The sequence below is a fragment of the Balaenoptera musculus genome, chromosome 1 (genome assembly GCF_009873245.2).
Source record: "Balaenoptera musculus isolate JJ_BM4_2016_0621 chromosome 1, mBalMus1.pri.v3, whole genome shotgun sequence".
Taxonomy (NCBI): Eukaryota; Metazoa; Chordata; class Mammalia; order Artiodactyla; family Balaenopteridae; genus Balaenoptera; species Balaenoptera musculus.
In genome coordinates, this window is record NC_045785.1 from 81434631 (window position 1) to 81455666 (window position 21036).

General features: G+C 34.3%; 1 protein-coding gene across 11 annotated transcripts in view; it reads right to left on the minus strand.

Moving 5' to 3' along the window:
* EVI5 (ecotropic viral integration site 5) overlaps window positions 1-21036 on the minus strand; it is a 227345-nt gene that overhangs the window by 89780 nt on the left and 116529 nt on the right. For 7 of the 11 annotated variants that reach the window (XR_005019724.1, XM_036850975.1, XM_036850955.1 and 4 more), the window contains 3 exons: window positions 17958-18011; window positions 16059-16091; window positions 15353-15499 (listed from right to left, as the gene is read on the minus strand). Coding sequence is in view for 10 of the 11 variants with exons in the window: in XM_036850975.1 (XP_036706870.1) it covers window positions 15353-15499; window positions 16059-16091; window positions 17958-18011 (234 nt within the window). In the remaining variant the exon portion in view is untranslated. The remainder of the gene's footprint in view (window positions 1-15352; window positions 15500-16058; window positions 16092-17957; window positions 18012-21036) is intronic. The other 4 variants (XM_036850995.1, XM_036850966.1, XM_036851004.1 and 1 more) reach the window with 2 other exon arrangements.

A 21036-nucleotide genomic window follows, 5' to 3' on the forward strand; every position in this document is an offset into this window, starting at 1 on the left:
ATGACTCAGTAGACTGCCCTCTCCAATGTGAGTGGGGACCATCCAATCCATTCAGGGCCTGAATAGAACAAAAAGCAGAAAAAGGGAGGATCTGTTCCTGCCTGCTGCTTGAGCTGGGACCCTTGGACTGGAACTTACACCTTCAGCTTCTGTGGCCCTCAGGCCTTTGGATTTCAACTGGAATTACATCATTGGCTTTTCTAGGTCTCCAGCTTGTAAAAGGCAGATCATTGGACTTCTCAGCCTTCATAATGGCATGAGCCAATTACAGTAAGTCTGTGTGTGTGTGTGTGTTTGTCTGTCTGTCCTATTGGTTCCATTACGCTGGAGAACCCTAATAAATCTTATAAATTTATAAATAAGATTAAACATTGATTAGAGGTTTTATTGTTCTTGTTTGGTTTTTGGTCCCTTTCAATTGACTCAGAGCTTCTGCAATTGAATTCTCTTATTTGGTACTTATTTCTACCATTTCCAATTCTCCTTGTTCAAAATTATGTAGATCTAAATTTGATCAGGAAAGTGATATACCTGTCAATGTTTAGTCTATTAAAAACTTTACCTGTCAGTTTTAGGTCTTTTAAGTTTTGGGTTTTATTACTTGCAGTTTATGCTATTGGTAAAGCAAGCTGGTAGAATTATAATGATGAAATAATGGTAATATCAATACTAATCTTAATAATAGCTACCACTTATTAAGCACTCATTCTACGCCAAGCATTATTCTAGAGGACCAACTCACTTAAGTCTCAACCACCCGTTATTATATACAGGACAAGAAGTTTGTATTATATGCAGAAGTAACTTGTCCAAGTACACACAACCAGTGAGTGGCAGAAATGGCATCAAAGTACCAGTGTTAAAAGATGTTACTGTGTACTGTAAACTACCTGTTTCAATTTAAAATTTTTTTTCCACAGGGAAAAAAGTGTCATTTATAAAACAAGGGTGTTTTTGTTTTTGTTTTTTTATTAAGCCTTTTAACTCAACTACCTCACAGTGGAATAAGAGATGCCAGGAAAGGTGACTGGTACCACATAGCCTGAGAAAAAAAACTGCAGCACACGTGGGCATTTCCAGCTGCTTACCAGGAGGAAGTGCCATGGAAGACAGTGGCTATGAAACAAGTGAACATTGGGGAACAAAAATTCCTAGTACCATGTCTATTTAGGAAACTTTTTAGCATGGTTCGTCCAACTCATTTTATAGTTTTCCAGACCAAATAGAAAGAAAAAAAATAAAAATAAAAATAAATCAAAATCCTGAAACCAACAACACTGCATTGAAAACTTTAATACAAAGCAAAATCAAAATTGGGCTTTTATGAGGTTGACTTGAGGTCAGGAAAAGAATGATAAACTTTTGAGAGGAAGAAAGAAATCAAAGCCAAGAGAAGCTCAAAGTGAGGTTTTTGGGTTTTTTTAACTTATTTAATTAATTTATTTATTTTTGGCTGCACTGGGTCTTTGTTGCTGCACGTGGGCTTTCTCTAGTTGCGGCGAGTGGGGGCTACTCTTCGTTGCAGTGCGCGGGCTTCTCGTTGCAGTGGCTTCTCTTGTTGTGGAGCACGGGCTCTAGATGCGTGGGCTTCAGTAGTTGTGGCACGCGGGCTCAGTAGTTGTGGCGCATGGGCTTAGTTGCTCCACGGTATGTGGGATCTTCCCGGACCAGGGCTCGAACCCGTGTTCCTTGCATTGGCAGGCAGATTCTTAACCACTGCGCCACCAGGGAAGTCCCCTAAAGTGAGGTTTAATAACAGCTATCATATTAAGCCCAAGCCTTGACCATTTCTGATGCAGCTGTTCTGCTTTAAGATACTCCCGTTCCTGTTCCACTCACTATAAAATAGGTTTTAAAGTTTATGATGATAACAACAATGAAGATAGTAGCCAACATCTACTGAGTGCTCATTATATGTCAGGCACATGCTAAGCGCTTTGTATTCTCATTTAACCTTCACCACAACTTCCACTTTACTAATAAGTAAACTAAAAAGACTCAGCAAGGCAAACAGACTGGCAATTCTGTTAACTGGGAATATGGATTACAGAACCCTTATATGGCTTAACATTTAAGTCATATAAGGGTTGAAATAATATGTTCTAAGAGCTTAATATATTGTTTTAATATGTACTGTTCTAAGAATTACTGGTATAATATTAAAATCTAAACACCTAAAAAAAATAAACATCTCACATAATATTCTTGTAATAAATTCCTAAGAATATACTTCATATTCAAATTAGTAAACTGGAAAAATATACAATTTGTTTTACCAAATGACAACTGCCACAATTACGATGGCTGATAAGTCAGCAAGGGGCCATTTATTTAAAGGTCCACAAATAATGAATGACTTTCCTACACTTACATCAAATTTATTTTTGTCAATGAATCTCATACTGCTTCTGTGATACCAGCAATCCCATTCCAATGAAACTGACAGAAATTTTTTTTTAGTGGAGTCTCTAGCCCACCTACTTTTTAATCCCAAGTGCTTTTCTGGTGTTGTAAAAGTTACAAAAGTAAAGATAAATTAGAATGCCCTTAGTAGTCTTTTTTATTTGTATCTTGAATAAAACAAACAAAAAAAAATGAACTCACACATTCAATGTTTGAAGAATATATAAGTGCCCCAGTGAATAGTAAATGCTTGTATTTAAAGATGTTTCTTGTATTTATTCAAGACCTGATAATTTTATGTCCTTTTAAGGACCCACATATTTCATGGAACCCTGTATTCTTCTTTCTTGTAGTACTAATTGCCACTCTAATTAAATAATTTTCACAATATCTATCTCTATAAATACTATACAATCAATGTCAAGGATAGTGTGATTTACCACTATATTGCCAGAACTAAACTGTACTTTTCATAGTAAGTGAGAAACATTATTTGCTGAATCAATTAGCTAGTCAACTCTTGGTTTAAAAAACAACAACAAAACCCCCCTCTATCATAAACCATATATTAAACAATGGGAGTGGAAATTCAATGCTGCAAAAATAACCTATAAAATCTATTTGTTTCAAAAATAAACAAAATTTATGATAGTGTGGGAATATGGTACATTTCCATTGTTACGTCCAAAGCATCTGAGAAAATGCCTGTACTATCAAAGAGTCCAGAATATGATTCTATGCAAGACAATATTAAAGGAGAAAAAAACTTAAATAAAAAGTTGCTCTCCCTCCCAGCATATGATCCCAAAAAAAGATGTTTGTAATCCCCTCTACCACATGTTCCAATGAGTCTTTTTTAAAAAATCCAAGCAATATGGATGTACTATTTAAAGATTTGCCACACTAAGCTCTTTTGAGAAATTGGGGGCTTCCCTGGTGGCGCAGTGGTTAGGAATCCGCCTGCCAATGCAGGGGACACAGGTTCAAGCCCTGGTCCAGGAAGATCCCAGAGGCCGCGGAGCAACTAAGCCCGTGCGCCACAACTACTAAGCCTGAGAGCCACTACTACTGAGCCCGCATGCCACAACTACTGAAGCCTGCATGCCTAGAGGCTGCACTCTGCGATGAGAAGCCACCGCAATGAGAAGCCCACGCACCTCAACGAAGAGTAGCCCCCACTCGCCGCAACTACAGAAAGCCAGTGCTCAGCAACGAAGACCCAACGCAGCCAAAAATAAATAAAATACATAAATTTATTTTTTTTAAATTGGTATATCATTTTTAAATGAGTTATTCCCAACATCTGAAAATTACATGCATCCTTTAAAAGGTGGAAGATTATCTCTGATTATTTATATACACAAACTGCAAGATATTTTGATGAAGAAAATGTTAAGAAAACAATTATTGCCACTAAAGTGAACGTTCATTTATTATTTAAGCTGAAAAGAAATGATTACATATGAATATAAAACATTTAATCCTAGACTAAGTCCAAAATTAGTTTGGAAGAAAGCTTCTGTTCAGATTTCTAGGCATACTGAGAGTTTACCAAGCTTAATGTGTAAAGTCATCAGTCTAGTTTGGATTTTTAGGAAGACGTACATAAACTTACCAATAATTACAAATTAAATGGCTTTAAATGTCACCAGAGTTTAAAAGTGTTTATAATGCAGGAAGAAATATTAAACATTAACTTCCATATTCATAAAGAAAAACAAACCCACTAGGTAAATCAGGTGTGGGACAATTCTAAATGCTGCTTAACAAACACACTTTCTAAAATAAATTATCTAGACGATTTCACAACTTGCACTAACGGATAGTTTTTGGTTTATTAATGTTTATTCATGTGTTTAATCTAAGTAAGATTAGTTTTTATTCCTCATATCAAATCCTTGGTTCTTAAAAGTATCACATAATTATTTTATATTTTCTTCTAGAATTATAGGAAGAGGAAGGAAGATCGAAAGAAATCTTGCCTAGCCTCCTGTTAAGTACTTCCTGGTACGAATGTCCCAACAACCTCAAAAGGCAGTCATTTCAGCACTCAGCAGCTTTAAGTGTTACAATCCGTCTTGTATATGCTGACCCTAGCCAACAAACTGCTGGACAACAATTACTTATTCAGGACACCTGAATGATAAGCAGTCATGTGTAGGGCAAAAAGTTTATAAATAGATCAAGCAAGACTCAGACAGTTGGTCTCATCAGGAAAAATCATCCAATATAAACACATCTGTGCCCCATCACACTCAAAAAGGACAAAGTCAGACATGCAACTGTATGAAATATCATTGGATCATTTCTACTTCTATGGGTTTCCTAGAAAAACTGACGTGCAACATGTATAACAAATACTTAAAGGGGTAGTTTAATCTCAATGCTTAGTTTGTCTTACGCTTAGTTTAATATTTATTATTTAATTTAAAATTACTAAATATAAGTAAATATTAAATTTTATTTAGTGTAGTAAATACTAAATAATAAATTAACACAACATATTGTATAGCACAGGGAAATATAGCCATTACTTTGCAATAACTTTAAATGGAGTGTAATCTCTGAATATATATGTTGTACACCTGAAACTAATATTGTAAATCAACTATACCTCAATTAAAAAACATAATTAACACGATCATTTTTGAAAACCCACAATATCAGGTTCAAAGTATCAAGAGTCAGCATAAAATGCAATCAATGATCTGTTAAAGACAATTACTCAATAATTGAGTACTGCACAAATGCTTTTTAAAGCATATCAATACTCAAAATTTATTAAAAATAAAATTTACCTTTTAAAAACTGCTGCTCAGAAGTTTAATATTTATCATTGTACCAATAGCATTAAAATCATTAAATATGATATGAAACATCAAAACAAACAAAAGCCCATGAGTCTGGAGTGACAGAAAAGTATTCATAGTGAGTAAGAGAGATAGATTGAAGGGAAAAAGAGAAAAGTCTCTTTTACAAAGGAACATTAGCTAACAGTGTAGAAAAAAATGAGAAAATATGAAAATCACAATTTTGGAAACCCAATCAGAGGATGCTAAAACCATTAGGTAAAAGATGAATAGAGGGCAAGATATTTATTTGGTACAGAAGTATTTCCCAGTGTATTACTTCATCGTTGCAAAGAAGAAACCATACCTTTACAAGGGAAAGGCTGTGGGGTAACCAAACTTAGCATGGTAATCAAACTCAGCAGCATCACTAATAGTGGGAACTTACATTATGTGATTCCTGATTTAAAAGCAAAGTTCACAACATCATCTATAATCTAAATGTTAAAAATGTTTAACTGAATCTAGTTTACAGGAAATATGACCCTACGAGAAAGGAATCAGACAAATCCAGGATATGAGACAAGACAACTTGGTTACATCTGTAAAAAGTCAATGTCATCCCTAAACTGGCTATTGTTTTTTCTATCTTTGGTCAGTCTAGATAGAGTTTTATCAACTTTATTGATGATTTATAAGAACCAGCATTTGATTTCACAGATTTTCTCTATTTTTGTTTTATACTGTTTTCAATTTCATTAATTTCTACTCTGTTACTTGTTCCTTCTACTTGCTTTAGGTTGAATTTCCTCTTACATGTCTAGTTTCTTAAGGTAGAAGCTTAGATTGTTGGTTTGAGACTTATTTCCTTTCCTAATATAAGCATTCAATGTTATAGATTTTGCACTAAGCACTGCTTTAGGTAGATCTCACAGATTTTGATAATGTTGTGTCTTCATTTTCATTTAATTCAAAACACATTCTAATTTCCCTTGAGATGTTCTCTTTGACACAGGGGTAAAAATGTGTTGTTTAATTTCCCAATATTTTAGGGATTTCCCAGATACCTATTATTAATTTCTAACTGAATGCTGTTAGAGTCAAAGAAGATATTTCATATGATTTCAGTTACTTTAAATTTGTCAAAATTTATTTTATGGTCCAGAATATGTTCTATCTTTGTAAATGTTCCATGTGCACTTAAAAATAACACGTATTCTGCTGTTATTAGGTGAAGTGTTCCATAAATGCCAACCGGGTCAAGTTGGTTGGTCTTTGATATCCATTCCATAATGATTTTCCACCTACTTGTTTCACCAATTACTGAGACAGGGGTATTTAAGACTCCAACTGTACCTGTGGATTTGTCCACGTCACTTTTCAGTTCTATCAGTTCAGCTTCATGCTCCCCTATCATTAGGAGCATACACATATTAGGAGACATATATTCCTAAATACATAACAATCCTAAGATTGTTATGTCTTCTTATTGAACTGACCATATTACCAACATGAAATGTACCTCTTTATTCCAAGAAGTCTAAAGTCTACTTTATCTGATATTAATACAGTCACTCCAGCTTTCTTTTGTTTAGTGTTTGCATGGTTTTTCTTATTTATCTTTTTACATTTTTTTCTAGTTGTAATTTAGTACATTGAAGACCCCCTTGATCCTTTTCACTGTAGGAGTGTCACCCTAATTAGCTACCATACTATCCACATTTCCAATATTCATATAATAGCCTACTTGGCCTCTGTCACTTCCAGCCCTTTTAAGTGAGGCCATCTCAGATTCACTGAGATTCTGGGAACAACCTTATTCCTAAGTAGAAGAACATAAAAAAATAAAGAAAATATAAAAATACATCTGCTCTGCTCTGGCACATTAACGGAGCTGGCCTATCCAAACACCACATCTTCCCAAATCATGTAAATCACAGCCACGGATAATAGCCTCCATGTTCAACACTTGCCCAAGCTGCTCTCTCATTAGTCCACTAAACTCCTGATAATCAAATTCTTGTCTCTTTTACGTCTTAAACTCCCTTGCCTTTGGGCTATAGTTCCTATAGGGCATTCATCTTGACAACCTATTGTAAGTCACTTCTGTAGTTGCCAACCTTGACCTGTTACTCCACATTGCATTCTCCTTTTAGTCTCAATGCAACCACAATGCTGATTAAGACATGCCCAATCCCAGCCCTGAGGGCTCTCCCAAGCCTCTCAGGCTCTTCATACAAGCTAGCTCACTTGCTTCTGGTCCTACCCTGACCTCAACCAATGGGTTTCAGCACTGGGATGTTATATGTTCTCCCTTATTTCCACCTTCTACCACAATTACTCAAACTAAATGTGTCATTTCCTTGAGCCGTATACCCTTCAGTTCTGTAGACTTCTTCTTTAGACAATTAGGCAAAATTCAAATAACACTTTTTTTTTTTTCAAATAACACTTTTAAACGAACAATTCAGTGGCATTTAGGACATTCAGAATGTTGTACAACCACAAATTTTTATCTAGCTCTAAAACACTTCCATCAGTCCACAGTAAAACCTCTTAAGCAGTTTCTCACCCTTTTCCCACTCAACCTGGCAACCACCAACCTCTGTTCTGTTTCTATGGATTTATCTATTCTGGATATTTCATACAAATGGAATCATACAATATGTGATCTTTTGTGTCTGGCTTCTTTCACTTAGCTTAATGTTTTGGAGATTCATGCATATTATTCATAGCATGCATCAGTACTTCATTCTTTCTTATGGCTGAATATTTCATTGTATGTATATACCACAATTTGCCTATCTATTCTTCTGTTGATGAACTTTTGGGCTATGTCCACTTTTTTGTGAATGATGTTGCTACAAACATGTGTACACATACTTGTCTGAACATCAGTTTTCCATTCTTTTGGGCATACATCTAGGAAGTGAATTGTGGGTCATATGATAATTCTATGTTTAAACTTTTGAGGAACCATCAAAGTGTTTTCCACAGTAGCTGACCATTTTATATTTCTACCAGCAATATACAAGGGTTCCAATTTCTCCATCTCCTTGCCAACACTCCTTTTCTTTTTTACTTATTATAGATATCCTAGTGAGTGTGGAAATCTCATAGTGGTTTTGATCTGCATTTCCCTAAAGCCTAATGATGTTGAACATCTTTTCATATGTTTGGTGCCATTTGTATATTTCTTTGGAAAAAGGTATATTCGAGTCTTCTGCTTACTTAAAAAAAAAAGTTTTATTGAAGTACAATTGATATATAACATTATATTAGTTTTTAGGTGTACAGAACCATGATTCAGTATTTGCATATATCGTGAAATGACCACCACAATGTCTAGTTAACATCCATCATCATAGGTAGTTACAATTTTTTTTCTCAAGATGAGAATTTGCAATATCTACTCTTTAGCAACTTTCAAATAGGCAATACAGTTTTGTTAACTATAGTCACCATGCTGTACATTACATCCCCATGGCTTATTTATAACTGGAAATTTCTACCTCTTGACCCCCTTAACCACATTTCACTCACCCTCCCATCTTTGGCAACCACCAATCTGTTCTCTGTATCTATGAGCTTGGTGGGGTTTGTTGTTTGTTTTTAGGTTCACATATAAGTGGGTCATGTGATATGTGCCTTCTCTATTTGACTTATTTCATTTTTCCCAGCATAATGTCCTCAAGATCCATCCATGTTGTTGCAAATGGCAAGATTTTATTCTTTTTATTGGCTGAATAATATTCCAGCATGTGCATTATGTGTGTGTGTATTTATGTGTATCATTTTCTTTAACCATTCATCCATTGGTGGACACTTAGGCTGTTTCCATGTCTTGGTTATGGTAAGTAATACTGTAATTCTCTGTTCATTTTTAAATTGAGTTGTTTGCCTTTTTGTTGAAAGAGTTCTTTATATATTCTGGATGCTAAACACTTAAATATGTGAGTTTCAAATATTTTCTACCACTCTGTAGGTTGCCCTTTCATTTTCTGGAAAATGTCCTTTGATGCTCAAAAGGTTTAATTTTGAAGTCCAATTTATCTGTTTCTCGGTTGTTGTTGTTGTTGCTGTTGCTCATCCTTTTGGTGTCAAGGAATCCATATCTAAGAATCCACTGCCAAAAATCTGAGCTCATGAAGATTTATCCTTAAGTGTTTTAAAACCATAAAGATCATTGATCCATTCTGAGTAATTTTTTTATGTCCTGTGTGGTAGGAGTCAAAGCTCATTTTTTCGCATGGAGATGTCCTGTTTTTCAAGAACCATTTGTTGAAGAGACTGTTCTTCCTTATCAAATGGTCTTGGTACCCTTGCTGAAAATCAGGTGGCCATACACGTATGGGTTTATTTCTGAACTCTCAATTTCTATTTCATTGATCTATATGTCTATCCTGTTGCCAGTACCACACTGTTTTGATTATTCTATCGTTGTAGTCAGTTTTCAAATTGGGAAATGTGAGTCCTACAACTCTGTTCTTTTTCAAGATTGTTTTCACTATTTAGGGCTCCTTGTAATCCCATATGAATTTCAGGATCAGCTTTCCCATTTCTGTAAAAGACTGACAGGGTTGATAGGATTAAATCTATACATCATATTAGGTAGTGCTGACCTCTTAACAATATGAAGTCTTCCAATACATGAACATGGGATCTTTCCATTTACTTAAATTTCTTTATACCACTTCACACCTAGTACTAGCTACTAGGATGGCTTTTAATAAAAAAACAGTAAAGAAAAAAGAAAAGAAAAGAACAAGAGCTGTTGAGGATGTGGAGAAATTAATTGGGACCCTTGTACACTGGTGGGAATGTAAAATGGTGCAGCAGCTGTGGAAAATAGTCTGCTGAGTCTCCAAAAAGTTAAACATGAAATTACCATTTGATCCAGCAACTCTGCTTCCAGGTATATACTCAAAAGAAGGGACTCAAACAGATATTTGTATGTTAATGATCACAGCAGTATTATTCATGACAGCCAAAAGGTAGAAACAACCAAAATGACCATAAACAGATGAGTGGATAAACAAAATACATACACATACAATGGAATATTATTCAGCCACAATAAAAACTAAGGAAATTCTGATATTAATGCAATGATACAACAAGGATGAGCCTTGAAAGCATTATGCTAAGCGAAATAAGTCAGACACAAAAGGACAAATATTGGGACTTCCCTGGTGGTGCAGTGGTTAAGAATCCGCCTGCCAATGCAGGGGACACGGGTTCGAGCCCTGGTCCAGGAAGATCCCACATGCCGTGGAGCAACTAAGCCCGTGTGCCACAACTACTGAGCCTGCGTTCTAGAGCCCATGAGCCACAACTACTGAGACCGCGTGTCGCAACTACTGAAGCTCACACGCCTAGAACCAAGAGAAGCTACCGCAGTGAGAAGCCTGTGCACCGCAATGAAGAGTAGCCCCTGCTCACCGCAACTACAGAAAGCCCGCACACAGCAACGGAGACCCAACACCGCCAAAAATAAATACAATTAAATCTTAAAATAAATAAATAAATAAAGCAACATTAAAAAAAAAAAAAGGACAAATATTGTATGATTCTACTTATATGAGTTACCTGGAAGAGGAAAATTCATAGAGTCACAAAGTAGAACGGAGGTTACCAGGGGCAAAAAGGTGGAGGGGGGGGAAAGGAGAGTTATTTTTTTTAATGGGTACAAAGCTTCTGTTTGAGATGATGACAAAGTTCTAGAAATATAGTGGTTATTGTTGCACAACATTATAAATGAACTTAGTGCCACTGAACTGTGAGCTTAAATGGTAAATTTTATGTTGTGTCTATTTTACCACAGTAAAGAAAAAAAATTGCCAAGAAGAAAAAAATTGAGTGAATACGTTAAGTGAATGAAGCCAGATACAAAAGCCTCATACCTTACAATTCCATTTATATGAAATTCTAGAAAAGGCAAAACTACACTGACAGAAAGCAGAAAGGCTGCTGGGATAGAGAGGTGAACTGCAAAGGGACATGAGAGAAATCATGGGGGTGATGGAAATACTCTACATTTTGATTGTGATAGTGATGGTTATACAACTAATATCAAAACATATCAAACCATACATTTTAATTTTAACTTGATGAATTCTATTACATGTAATTTATACCTTAATAAAGTTCATTTAAAAAATCAAAAAGAATGACTTGAGGTGATCTAGCCTTATGTAATCATTTTAGAGAAAAAAATAAACCCAATCCTTGAGTATCCAAGGTCACAAAGTTAGCAAAACAGGATTAGAATTCAGTTCTGTATATGAAATCCAAAGCTATTTATAGCATATAAAATGACACTACTGGCAGTAGAGGGTGGTGGTGGTGGTTGATTATACTGGTAATTCAACACCTCCTGCTGGAACAGATTTGAAACCCTTAGAGAATTCTGAAGATTTCATGTTGTTATATTGGAAGGCTGTAATCAAGACAATTAGCAATAGATGGTCACTTACTAGCAGTAGTATGCTCACTACTTTGTGAAGAAACTACTCCATTTGTCAAAATTCCGATTAGTAGGATTTTGTATCTTTGGATCTTAAACACATTCTGCCCTCTGAAGCAATATCAAAAGAGACTAACCACTTTTCCATAAGATCACCTCTCAAATACTTTAAAATGACCATACCTGTGATGTTCTTATAAAATCTTCTTTAGTAGAGTCTAAAAATATCCAGGGATTCCACATCTTCCTATACTTGCCATAACACAGTCTGTAAACATTTCATATGAGTTTTGGTATTCAAACCAGATACAACACTACAAATTTTCTACAAGCTACTTAGAACTGAACTGGATTATTATACTTCTAGAAGACTATACTTGGGATAAGGAATGCAGGGAGTCTCATTATATTATTGGTAATTCCTGATCCGCTGTCAATTTCAAGGTTTTGTTACATAAAGCATCACTAAGATATATCTTTAAGTTTTAAACTTCGAGGCAAGGCTATAGATTTACTTCTATGAAATAATCTTTTATTTAGTTTCTTATTCTGAATAGACTGTTTAAATATTTTGAAATCTTGACTCACCATTAACATATTACCTACATTCCTAGGGGCTTCCCTGGTGGCGGAGTGGTTAAGAATCCGTCTGCCAATGCAGGGGACAAGGGTTCAAGCCCTGGTCCAGGAAGATCCCACATGCCATGGAGCAACTAAGCCCGTGCGCCACAACTACTGAGCCTGTGCTCTACAGTCCACGAGCCACAACTACTGAGCCCGCATGTCACAACTACTGAAGCCCGCGCGCCTAGAGCCCGTGCTCCACAGCAAGAGAAGACACTGCAATGAGAAGCCCGCGCACCACAAGGAAGAGTAGCCCCTGCTCACCGCAACTAGAGAAAGCCCACGCGCAGCAACGAAGACCCAATGCAGCCAAAATAAATAAAATAAATAAAATAAACAAATTTATATATATAAAAAATATTACCTACATTCCTGAAATACTTCATGTAGGAGACAAAGACCTCAAAGACCTCTGACACCTCTTTACTTCAACATGAACAGCCATTTTGATATAGTTAGTCACCTATAAAGCCACTTAAGTTTACTATTTTCATCTGTATTTCTCTACCTTGTCAAGAATGATATCCTGAGAGACGCTACCAACAACTTGTAAAAAATTTTTGTTTGTTATAGAAACAAAGTTAGTTTGTTATGACTTATGCATAGTAAATTAGCTTTTAGCAAGTAAAAGTTATTTTTCTAATTGTTCACAAACCAGATGTTCCAGGAATTTTTAATGAAGCATCAGCAAGGTCACTGATCCTCTTCTGAGATATCTAACCACTATTACCTAACTGCAGTTGCCAACCTCAAAGCCTTTAGCATCTCTTATTTTCTAAAATCCTTTTTAAAAAATAATATTCCTATGATCATCTTGCAAGTTACTTTAATATCTAATATCACTTTACTTTGAAACTGGAAATTTAACGAAGACTCTGTTACTTCACCTATTTTTGTGCATTACTGCTTTATATGTCTGCTTTACAGTTTATTTCAGTTTAGGAGAATGTCTGCTTAGTGAGAAAAAAAATGGAAGCAAAATCGAAGTAGAGATTTGCTTTCTACTTGTATCATAGCCCCACAATATGGGTCTATCTTGTCCTTTGAATTAGAGTACAAAGATTCTTTTTGTTACACTTAACTATTTTCAAAAGCTTCAGTTCATTCTGGCTGTTTTTGCTTGCCCACTTAGCTTTTCCATTATAAACCAACATTTTTTATCTTTGATACACATCTATAACCAGGTCTTACTATTTGAAAAACTATGCCATAAAACTAATAATTTATGACTCCAATGTATTAAAGACTGTAGCTTATACTAAATGTAAATATAATACTTATCTTTCCCAGTAACAAAATCACATTACACTGATAACTCAGTTCAGCTTAATTCTCAACATGACCCTCCAATTCTGCTTTTCCTATTTTTATGCTTTGATATTATCGACATTTCATACAAAGGCAAAATGAAACATTTGAGTTCCCATCTTTTTAGTACAGTCAGCCCTCCACAGCCACAGCTTCTGCATTTGCAGATTCAACCAACCGTGGACTGAAAATATTCAGGAAAAAAAAATCCAGAAAGTTCCAAAAAGCAAAATTTGAATTTGCCATACACAGACAACTATTTACATAGCATTTACACAGTATTAGATATTATTAAGTAACCTAGAGATGATTTAAAGTATATGGGAGACAGCATGAAGCACTAACGTACTAGAGACTACAGCAACACTGCGTGTGAATATGAATTTTTAAATATTTAACATACAATATAAATGTTTATAATGAAATATTCATTTAGCAAAACAGCAATTCCAAGATTTAAAGGGAAAAAATACATTATCTCAATTTGTTTTACATTGTGCTACTCTTGTATATATGTTCAAAGCTATACTTCAAGAATTTTCATTATAAAAACATATTTACTAAGTGCAAAAAATAAAAAAAAATAAAGCATATGGGAGGATATACGCAGATTAAATGCAAATACTATGCCATTTTACAAAAGGGACTTGAGTATACAAGAATTTTGGTATCCTCAGGGGTCCTGGAACCAGCCCCCCACAGATAACAAGGGATGAATGTATTCTCTTACCACTCTGCTATTCATTTTTTGTAACCATATTCAATTAACATAATAGGGAAAATTTTATGTTATGCTTTTTTTCAATTACCAATTTCTTTTTGCTTTTAGTTTTCTGATTTTCATACTAAGATGATAATGTTGTTTCTCAGTTTCTTAGTGAAATCCAACCTTGAAGTCATTCTATTTGCCTTTCAGACCTATATAGAATTCTAGGTTTACCACAACTTTTTCCGCCTATTCCTGTTACAATCCAACTCCTACTTGAAAACAGAAAACTGAAACAAGAAATAATATCTTTTCAAAGATAAACAGCTGGCTTTTCTTTTTAACGCTCATATTCTTGATTAATATCACACTTGTCTGAATTTGCCAATGGAAAATAATATCTAAGTTACAAAAGATACCTGAGGATAGCTGTACAATCAGAAGCTGTTTAGTACTCGAAGTTACTTAACATAATATTTTAAAAGTCCATTTTTTTATTTTCACAACTTCTCTCTTCTTGAAAAAAATGTAAGCATATAACTGAACCCATAATTTAATGTCTTGATGTAAGAAGACTATAGTATTTTGTAAGATATAAATCACCATATTATCAAAGATTTAAATGAGATAGTTACATATTTTCTACATGTTGGGTAGTATCTCATGTACACAATTAACAAAAACTATCAGAAGATTTAATAATTACCCATGGAAAAATACCTTTTATAAATAAACAGATTTCTAAAACCTAAAAAGCAGGTCTGACATACATCACTTATTTGCTGTGACTTAAAATATAATGTAAGGAAAGAAAACATTACTTAATTCTAACAAAACTGTGTAGACAGAAAAAAAAAAAAAAAGTTAGAACAAGGAGTCTTTAGGCCACAATAAGACCTCTAAATATTACAGAACTTAAAATTGATTAATTTAAGAATTCAATTAAAGTAGAAAACAAAATTGTTTAAAACAAGAGCACAGAAGTTGTGCTTAAAAAAAAAAAGTTTAAAGGAAGGGGATGAGAAAGGTGAGCAAAACCACTACCAGACTCCTTACCCATTGCTGTTGGTGCTGGAGCTTCCTGATGGTATTTTCAGCTTGCTCCAGTTTAGCACTGGCCTCATCACTCTGCTGTTTGATGTTGGCCAACTCCCGTTTTATGAGGTAGTTTTCCTCAGCCTCCTGGGCTCTTGTCACTTGTCCCTTAGGACATAATTTTTGTGTGTGTAAAGCAATTTAGGATAGATTCAAGAAAGACTGCCTTTGTGAGGTTTAGTTACTTACTTTGACATGTTAAAAAAAAAAAAAAAAAAAGATCACCTCAGAGAACAGAACAGCCTAAGTAATTATTAGCCAGCAGCTCATTATTGCTCCAGCAAATTTTGGGAAACTAAATGAAAAATTCATCTGATAATCTTAAGAACAATTCTTCTTTCAGTCAATAAAAATTCAATTCATGCAATATTATTGTACATGCAGGACTAATGTTTTCAATGAATAGTGGTTAATTTCGCAGAATCCACTGATTGCCATTTTGGAATAAATTTTAAAATAAGGTTAGCTCTAAAACGTGCAAAAGATGGGTTTATTTTAATAAAGATAACACACTATTATCAAAAATTAAGTTTATACCCATAGATACCACCCCAAAAATTATTTCTAGAAAAATGCATGTAAAATTGCATGCATTAAAATATGAATTTCTAGGTTTAGGACTTTCCTTAGATGTTAGAGAAAATGCTTAAAAAAAAAAAAACTATACCTGTATCAATCTATCTGCCAAGGAAGCACTTTCCTACAAAAGGAAAAATTCAGATAGAAATATAAGAGAAGGAAATAAAATAAAGGTGATAAAATTAGGAATAAGAAGAAACAACGCATACCCAAATTCCACCTACTTTTCATTGTAATTAAGATGGACATTTAGATTTTAAAACTATTTTTTATTGTATGTGTTTCTATTCTTAAAAAAGAATATATCAAAATAAGGATAAACTGCAGAAAATCATGTGCTTCTAGAAGAGACCAAACACAAATTCCAAGAGGGTTTTCATTATTTGTGGCAAGCTAATATCTTCTTTTTAAAGCATACTTTAAGTATTTTTAGCATCAGCCATATTGTCAAATCATTTATATGAAAGGGAGAAGGAATTTGAGTAAGCAATTCCACTTATAAAGTGTGACAGCAATTTGTGCAACAGCAACTTCCAAAGAAGCAAAGCAAGGAAAATATGACAAATGAAATTAATGAGCTCAACCATAATAAATTCTAGCAATAACTGAGTAAGTAAACATTTCAGTTACAGAGTTTAATTGGTATCTAAGTATTTACAGAATTCTAAGTGCTAAAGAACACACCTAGGCCATCTAGGCCAGTAAAAAGGTACTTAATTTTCTAGAAGGAAAATCCAAACTTAACTCTTTCAGACAGCACCTTTATTATTCTCAAGGTTCGATGAAATAAAAATGCTTTCTCTGTGAAAATGTCTTACTGCAAAGATAAAAGACCACCTAGGAAGATGTACATTTTACTATAAACTGAGTGTTTAGTGGAAAAAATATATATTGATAAAATCAAAATGACTTAGAAACAATTAAGCTCAACCTTTTTGCAGTCACCAAAAAAGCAGAATTATCTTCAAACCAGCTCTAATAAGATGAAAGAAATATATCCTTAATATAATGCACCTGCAATTATTATATAACAAAAATATACATGTAACAAAGACCCTGTCCTTGTGCCATGCTATTTAATATGAAACCATCAATACTTTCAAACAAAAGACAAATATGCAAATAATCTATATCTTCATTCATTTCATTCCTAAATATTGACCTGTAGACTATCAGGGAAGATTTTAAGATACTTGGCAATATCATGAGGACTATTTTTTAAACTACTAATTTTCATCTTTGGTAAAAAGAAAAAAAAACAAAAACAAAAAAACCTAAAAGAGTTTGTGAATTCGGATGTTTTTCCTTTAATAAACCAAAACTCTTAGGCTATACTTTTATTACTTAATACATTCTTATAGCAACAGGAACAAGACTATGAAAGACATTACATCAAAAGCACAATAAGAAAAATAATGCAAAATTGACACATTTACCCAGTTATTTTATATGAAACAGAGAGGAAGAGGTAACAAGCAGTATCAAAATAATTCTAAAAACCAAAAGTTTAGTCACAATTCCTGTGTTGAAAATCAACAAACATCATGGTGAATTTTTATATAAGAAATCAGTCAATCATTTTGACTAAACTTAAAGCAATCCTAAGGCCTTAAAGAAATCACTGCCACATTTAACATATGGCTCGACAGGGCAACATTTGAAATTCATCTTTAAAATACTATACAGAATGGATTCTCAATTAGGTTACCCCTAAAGAACATACTTTTTAGAGATTATGTAACAAAAACAAATGACATCAATATGTTACTCTAATAATAACCTCAGTTTGAAACTTTAACCTTAGAGTTCAAGGACTACTAATGATCAATTTTTATTGACAAGTTATTTAGTTAAGTAGTAAGCTATGCAAGCTAAGAAGTCAATACCACAACTTCAGAGACATGTGCCAGATTTCTTGAGCCTTTATTTAAAATAGAAAAATTATTGTGCATTCAACGGAAGTTTACATAAGTAGCAATTTACTTACTTTTTCTAATGTTTCAATGCGCTGTTTTAATAGTCTATTTTCTGTGCGTAACCTCTGCAGAAAAAGAAAACAAACAAACAAAGGTTTGCTTGCAAACATTCCTGAGAAGGAAAAATGATACCTAAATCATAGTCGATAAAATGTACCACCTTTTATAAATAGGAAAGAGTCCAAGAAATGGCTACATTATCATCTGTGAAATTCTTAAAGGCTCAGAGTAAGAAATGCATGGCAAAGGAAATGACCACATTCATCATTCCAGCTGTGACTGAATTTTAAATATAAGCTAGAATACATACAAAATAACCCCTTTCTTTTCTGTACCTAGCATAATGACTCATAATCAGTATTTTCTTTTTCTTTTTTCCTGGCTGCGCCTCACCACTTGCAGGATCTTAGTTCCCCCACCAGGGATTGAACCCGAGCCCTCGGCAGTGAAAGCGCAGAGTCCTAACCACTGGACCGCCAGGGGATTCCCAGTATTTTCTTATATGTCTTAATATCCCTATTAGATAGAAAAGATTCTAACTCATTTATCTCCTACAAAGACTACACAAATAATATTCAAATGTGTATCAAATAAACAAGTAAGAAATCTGAAAAATGCTTGTTCATAGGATAAATATCAAATTGTCAGTTTAGAACTAGATCAGCCTCCATTTGTAATGTGTTGTATATGCCAAGTTGCAAAGTTCCATTATGAAAATATGAAGAATGAGTTGTTTTCATCGAATGAATTATTTATCATGAGTTGTTTTCAACTTAAGAAAATTACTAGCATTTTCCTATAGTTAAAAGAGTAAAACCAGATTAAAAAAAAGAAAAAACCACTTCACCTAATTGCTCAATGCCCAACTCCCAAAACCCTGTCAAATTACTGCTATTAAGTATTAAATCTAAAACACCCTACATTATAAACTGGTACAGCCACTATGGAAAACAGTATGGAGGTTCTCAAAAAAACTAAAAATTGAGTTGCCATATGATCTAGCAATCCCACTCCTGGGCATATATCAAGACAAAACTATGATTTGAAAAGATACACACACCCCTGTGTTCATAGCAGCACTATTTACAAGAGCCAAGACATGGAAACAACCTAGATGTCCATCGATAGATGAATGGATAAAGAAGATGTGATACACATACACACAAACACACACACACAAAATGGAATACTACTCAGTCATAAAAGAGAATGAAATATTGCCATCTGCAGCAACACAGATGGACCTAGAGATTATCATACTAAGCAAAGTAAGTAAGAAAGAGAAAGACAAATACCATGATATCACTTATATGTGGAATCTAAAATATGACACAAATGAACATATCTACGAAACAGAAACAGACTCACAGACATAGAGAACAGACTTGTAGTTGCCAAGGGGGAAAGTGGGGTTGGGGAAGGGATGGATTGGGAGTTTGGGATTAGCAGATGCAAACTACTATATATAGGATGGATAAACAACAAGGTCCTACTGTATAGCACAGGGAACTATAGTTATATCCTGTGACAACATAATGGAAAATAATATGAAAAAACAAAACACTCTACAGTAAAAAATCATCTCGTTTTTGTATAGTTCACCAATATAAGTTATCCCTTCATTTTGCCATCATTATAATTTCAAACTCCCTCTTACTTTTTTGTACCAATTTGCTCTAGAGTGCAATCTAGCCTTCTTCCAACCCTGCCTTCCTCTAAATTCCTGCTAAAAATGTCTTCCTCAGAAAATTCTTCTATTAATTCAATCTATTATTTTGCCAGTAAAGACTAAAATATAGTTTATATAACATATAAAATCTCAGAACAAAGCAAATAAAAGACTATGAATTATTGTTGTCTTATTAAGTGGACCACAAATTGGAACAAATAAATCTTATTTATTACAAAGATAGTTTGCAAATTAAATATTTTTGCTGTATTCACTAGAATATATTTGGATGATTTGAAATAGATATTACTTTATGTGTGATCTCAAGCTACAAAATAGTTTGAGGAAAAGAAAATATTTCTCATTTCTTGGCTACTCACATTATGTATAGCATAATGGTCTACACAAATAAGCAATTATTAAATGCTCTTAAAGTCTGGAAAGCCAAAGAAATAAATGTGATTCTCAAAATCTTCTCAACATATTTCATGAAAAAAAAAGTAGCATTTTGTTTTTCTAAAAGACTTAGGAAGTTAAGTTCAACCAGACAATTGAGTGAATAAAGTTAATATTTCAATAGAAATAATGCTTAAAATTTAAAACTAAAAACATTCACTTGGATTTCCCTCCCCACTCCCTTCAAATCTTCTGAAATTTTGCTATAAAAACCTGAATTCATTTTCCCCCCAAACACCTACACAAATGTCTTCATACCACTTTTTAAATAAACAATCAATTCCTCATTTGTGTGATACTCACTTCATGATGAGTTGAAAAATATAATAGACTTTATCAGTTATTAAAGACTGTTTCAGGGTTACCTTCACAGTATTTTGGTAATTAGAGCTTTGTAATCTCTTTTAACATCTGGCATAGGTAATTTCCCCCCTTCTTATATTGTGTTTTTTATCCTCCTCAAACCTTAACTACTAGTAGACTAGTAGTTTAGAGACTAGGTTGTTTTTTTTTTTTTTTAACGTAGATTTTATTTATTTATTTATTTATTTTTGGCTGCATTGGTCTTCATTGCTGTGCGTGGGCTTTCTCTAGTTGCGGCGAGCGGGGGCTACTCTTCGTTGCCGTGTGAGGGCTTCTCATTGCAGTGGCTTCTCTTGTCGTAGAGCACGGGCTCTAGGCGAGTGAGCTTCCATAGTTGTGGCATGTGGGCTCAGTAGTTGTGGCTCCCGGGCTCTAGAGCGCAGGCTCAGTAGTTGTGGTGCACGGGCTTAGTTGCTCCGCGACATGTGAGATCTTCCTGGACCAGGGCTCGAACCCACATCCCCTGCATTGGCAGGCAGATTCTTAACCACTGCGCCATCAGGGAAGTCCAAGACTAGGTTTTGAAATGAGGTAGGTTTAGGTTCAAATCCTCACTCTACAATTAACACCTGTGGATGTCATTCAGTGCCCTGGAATCTCCA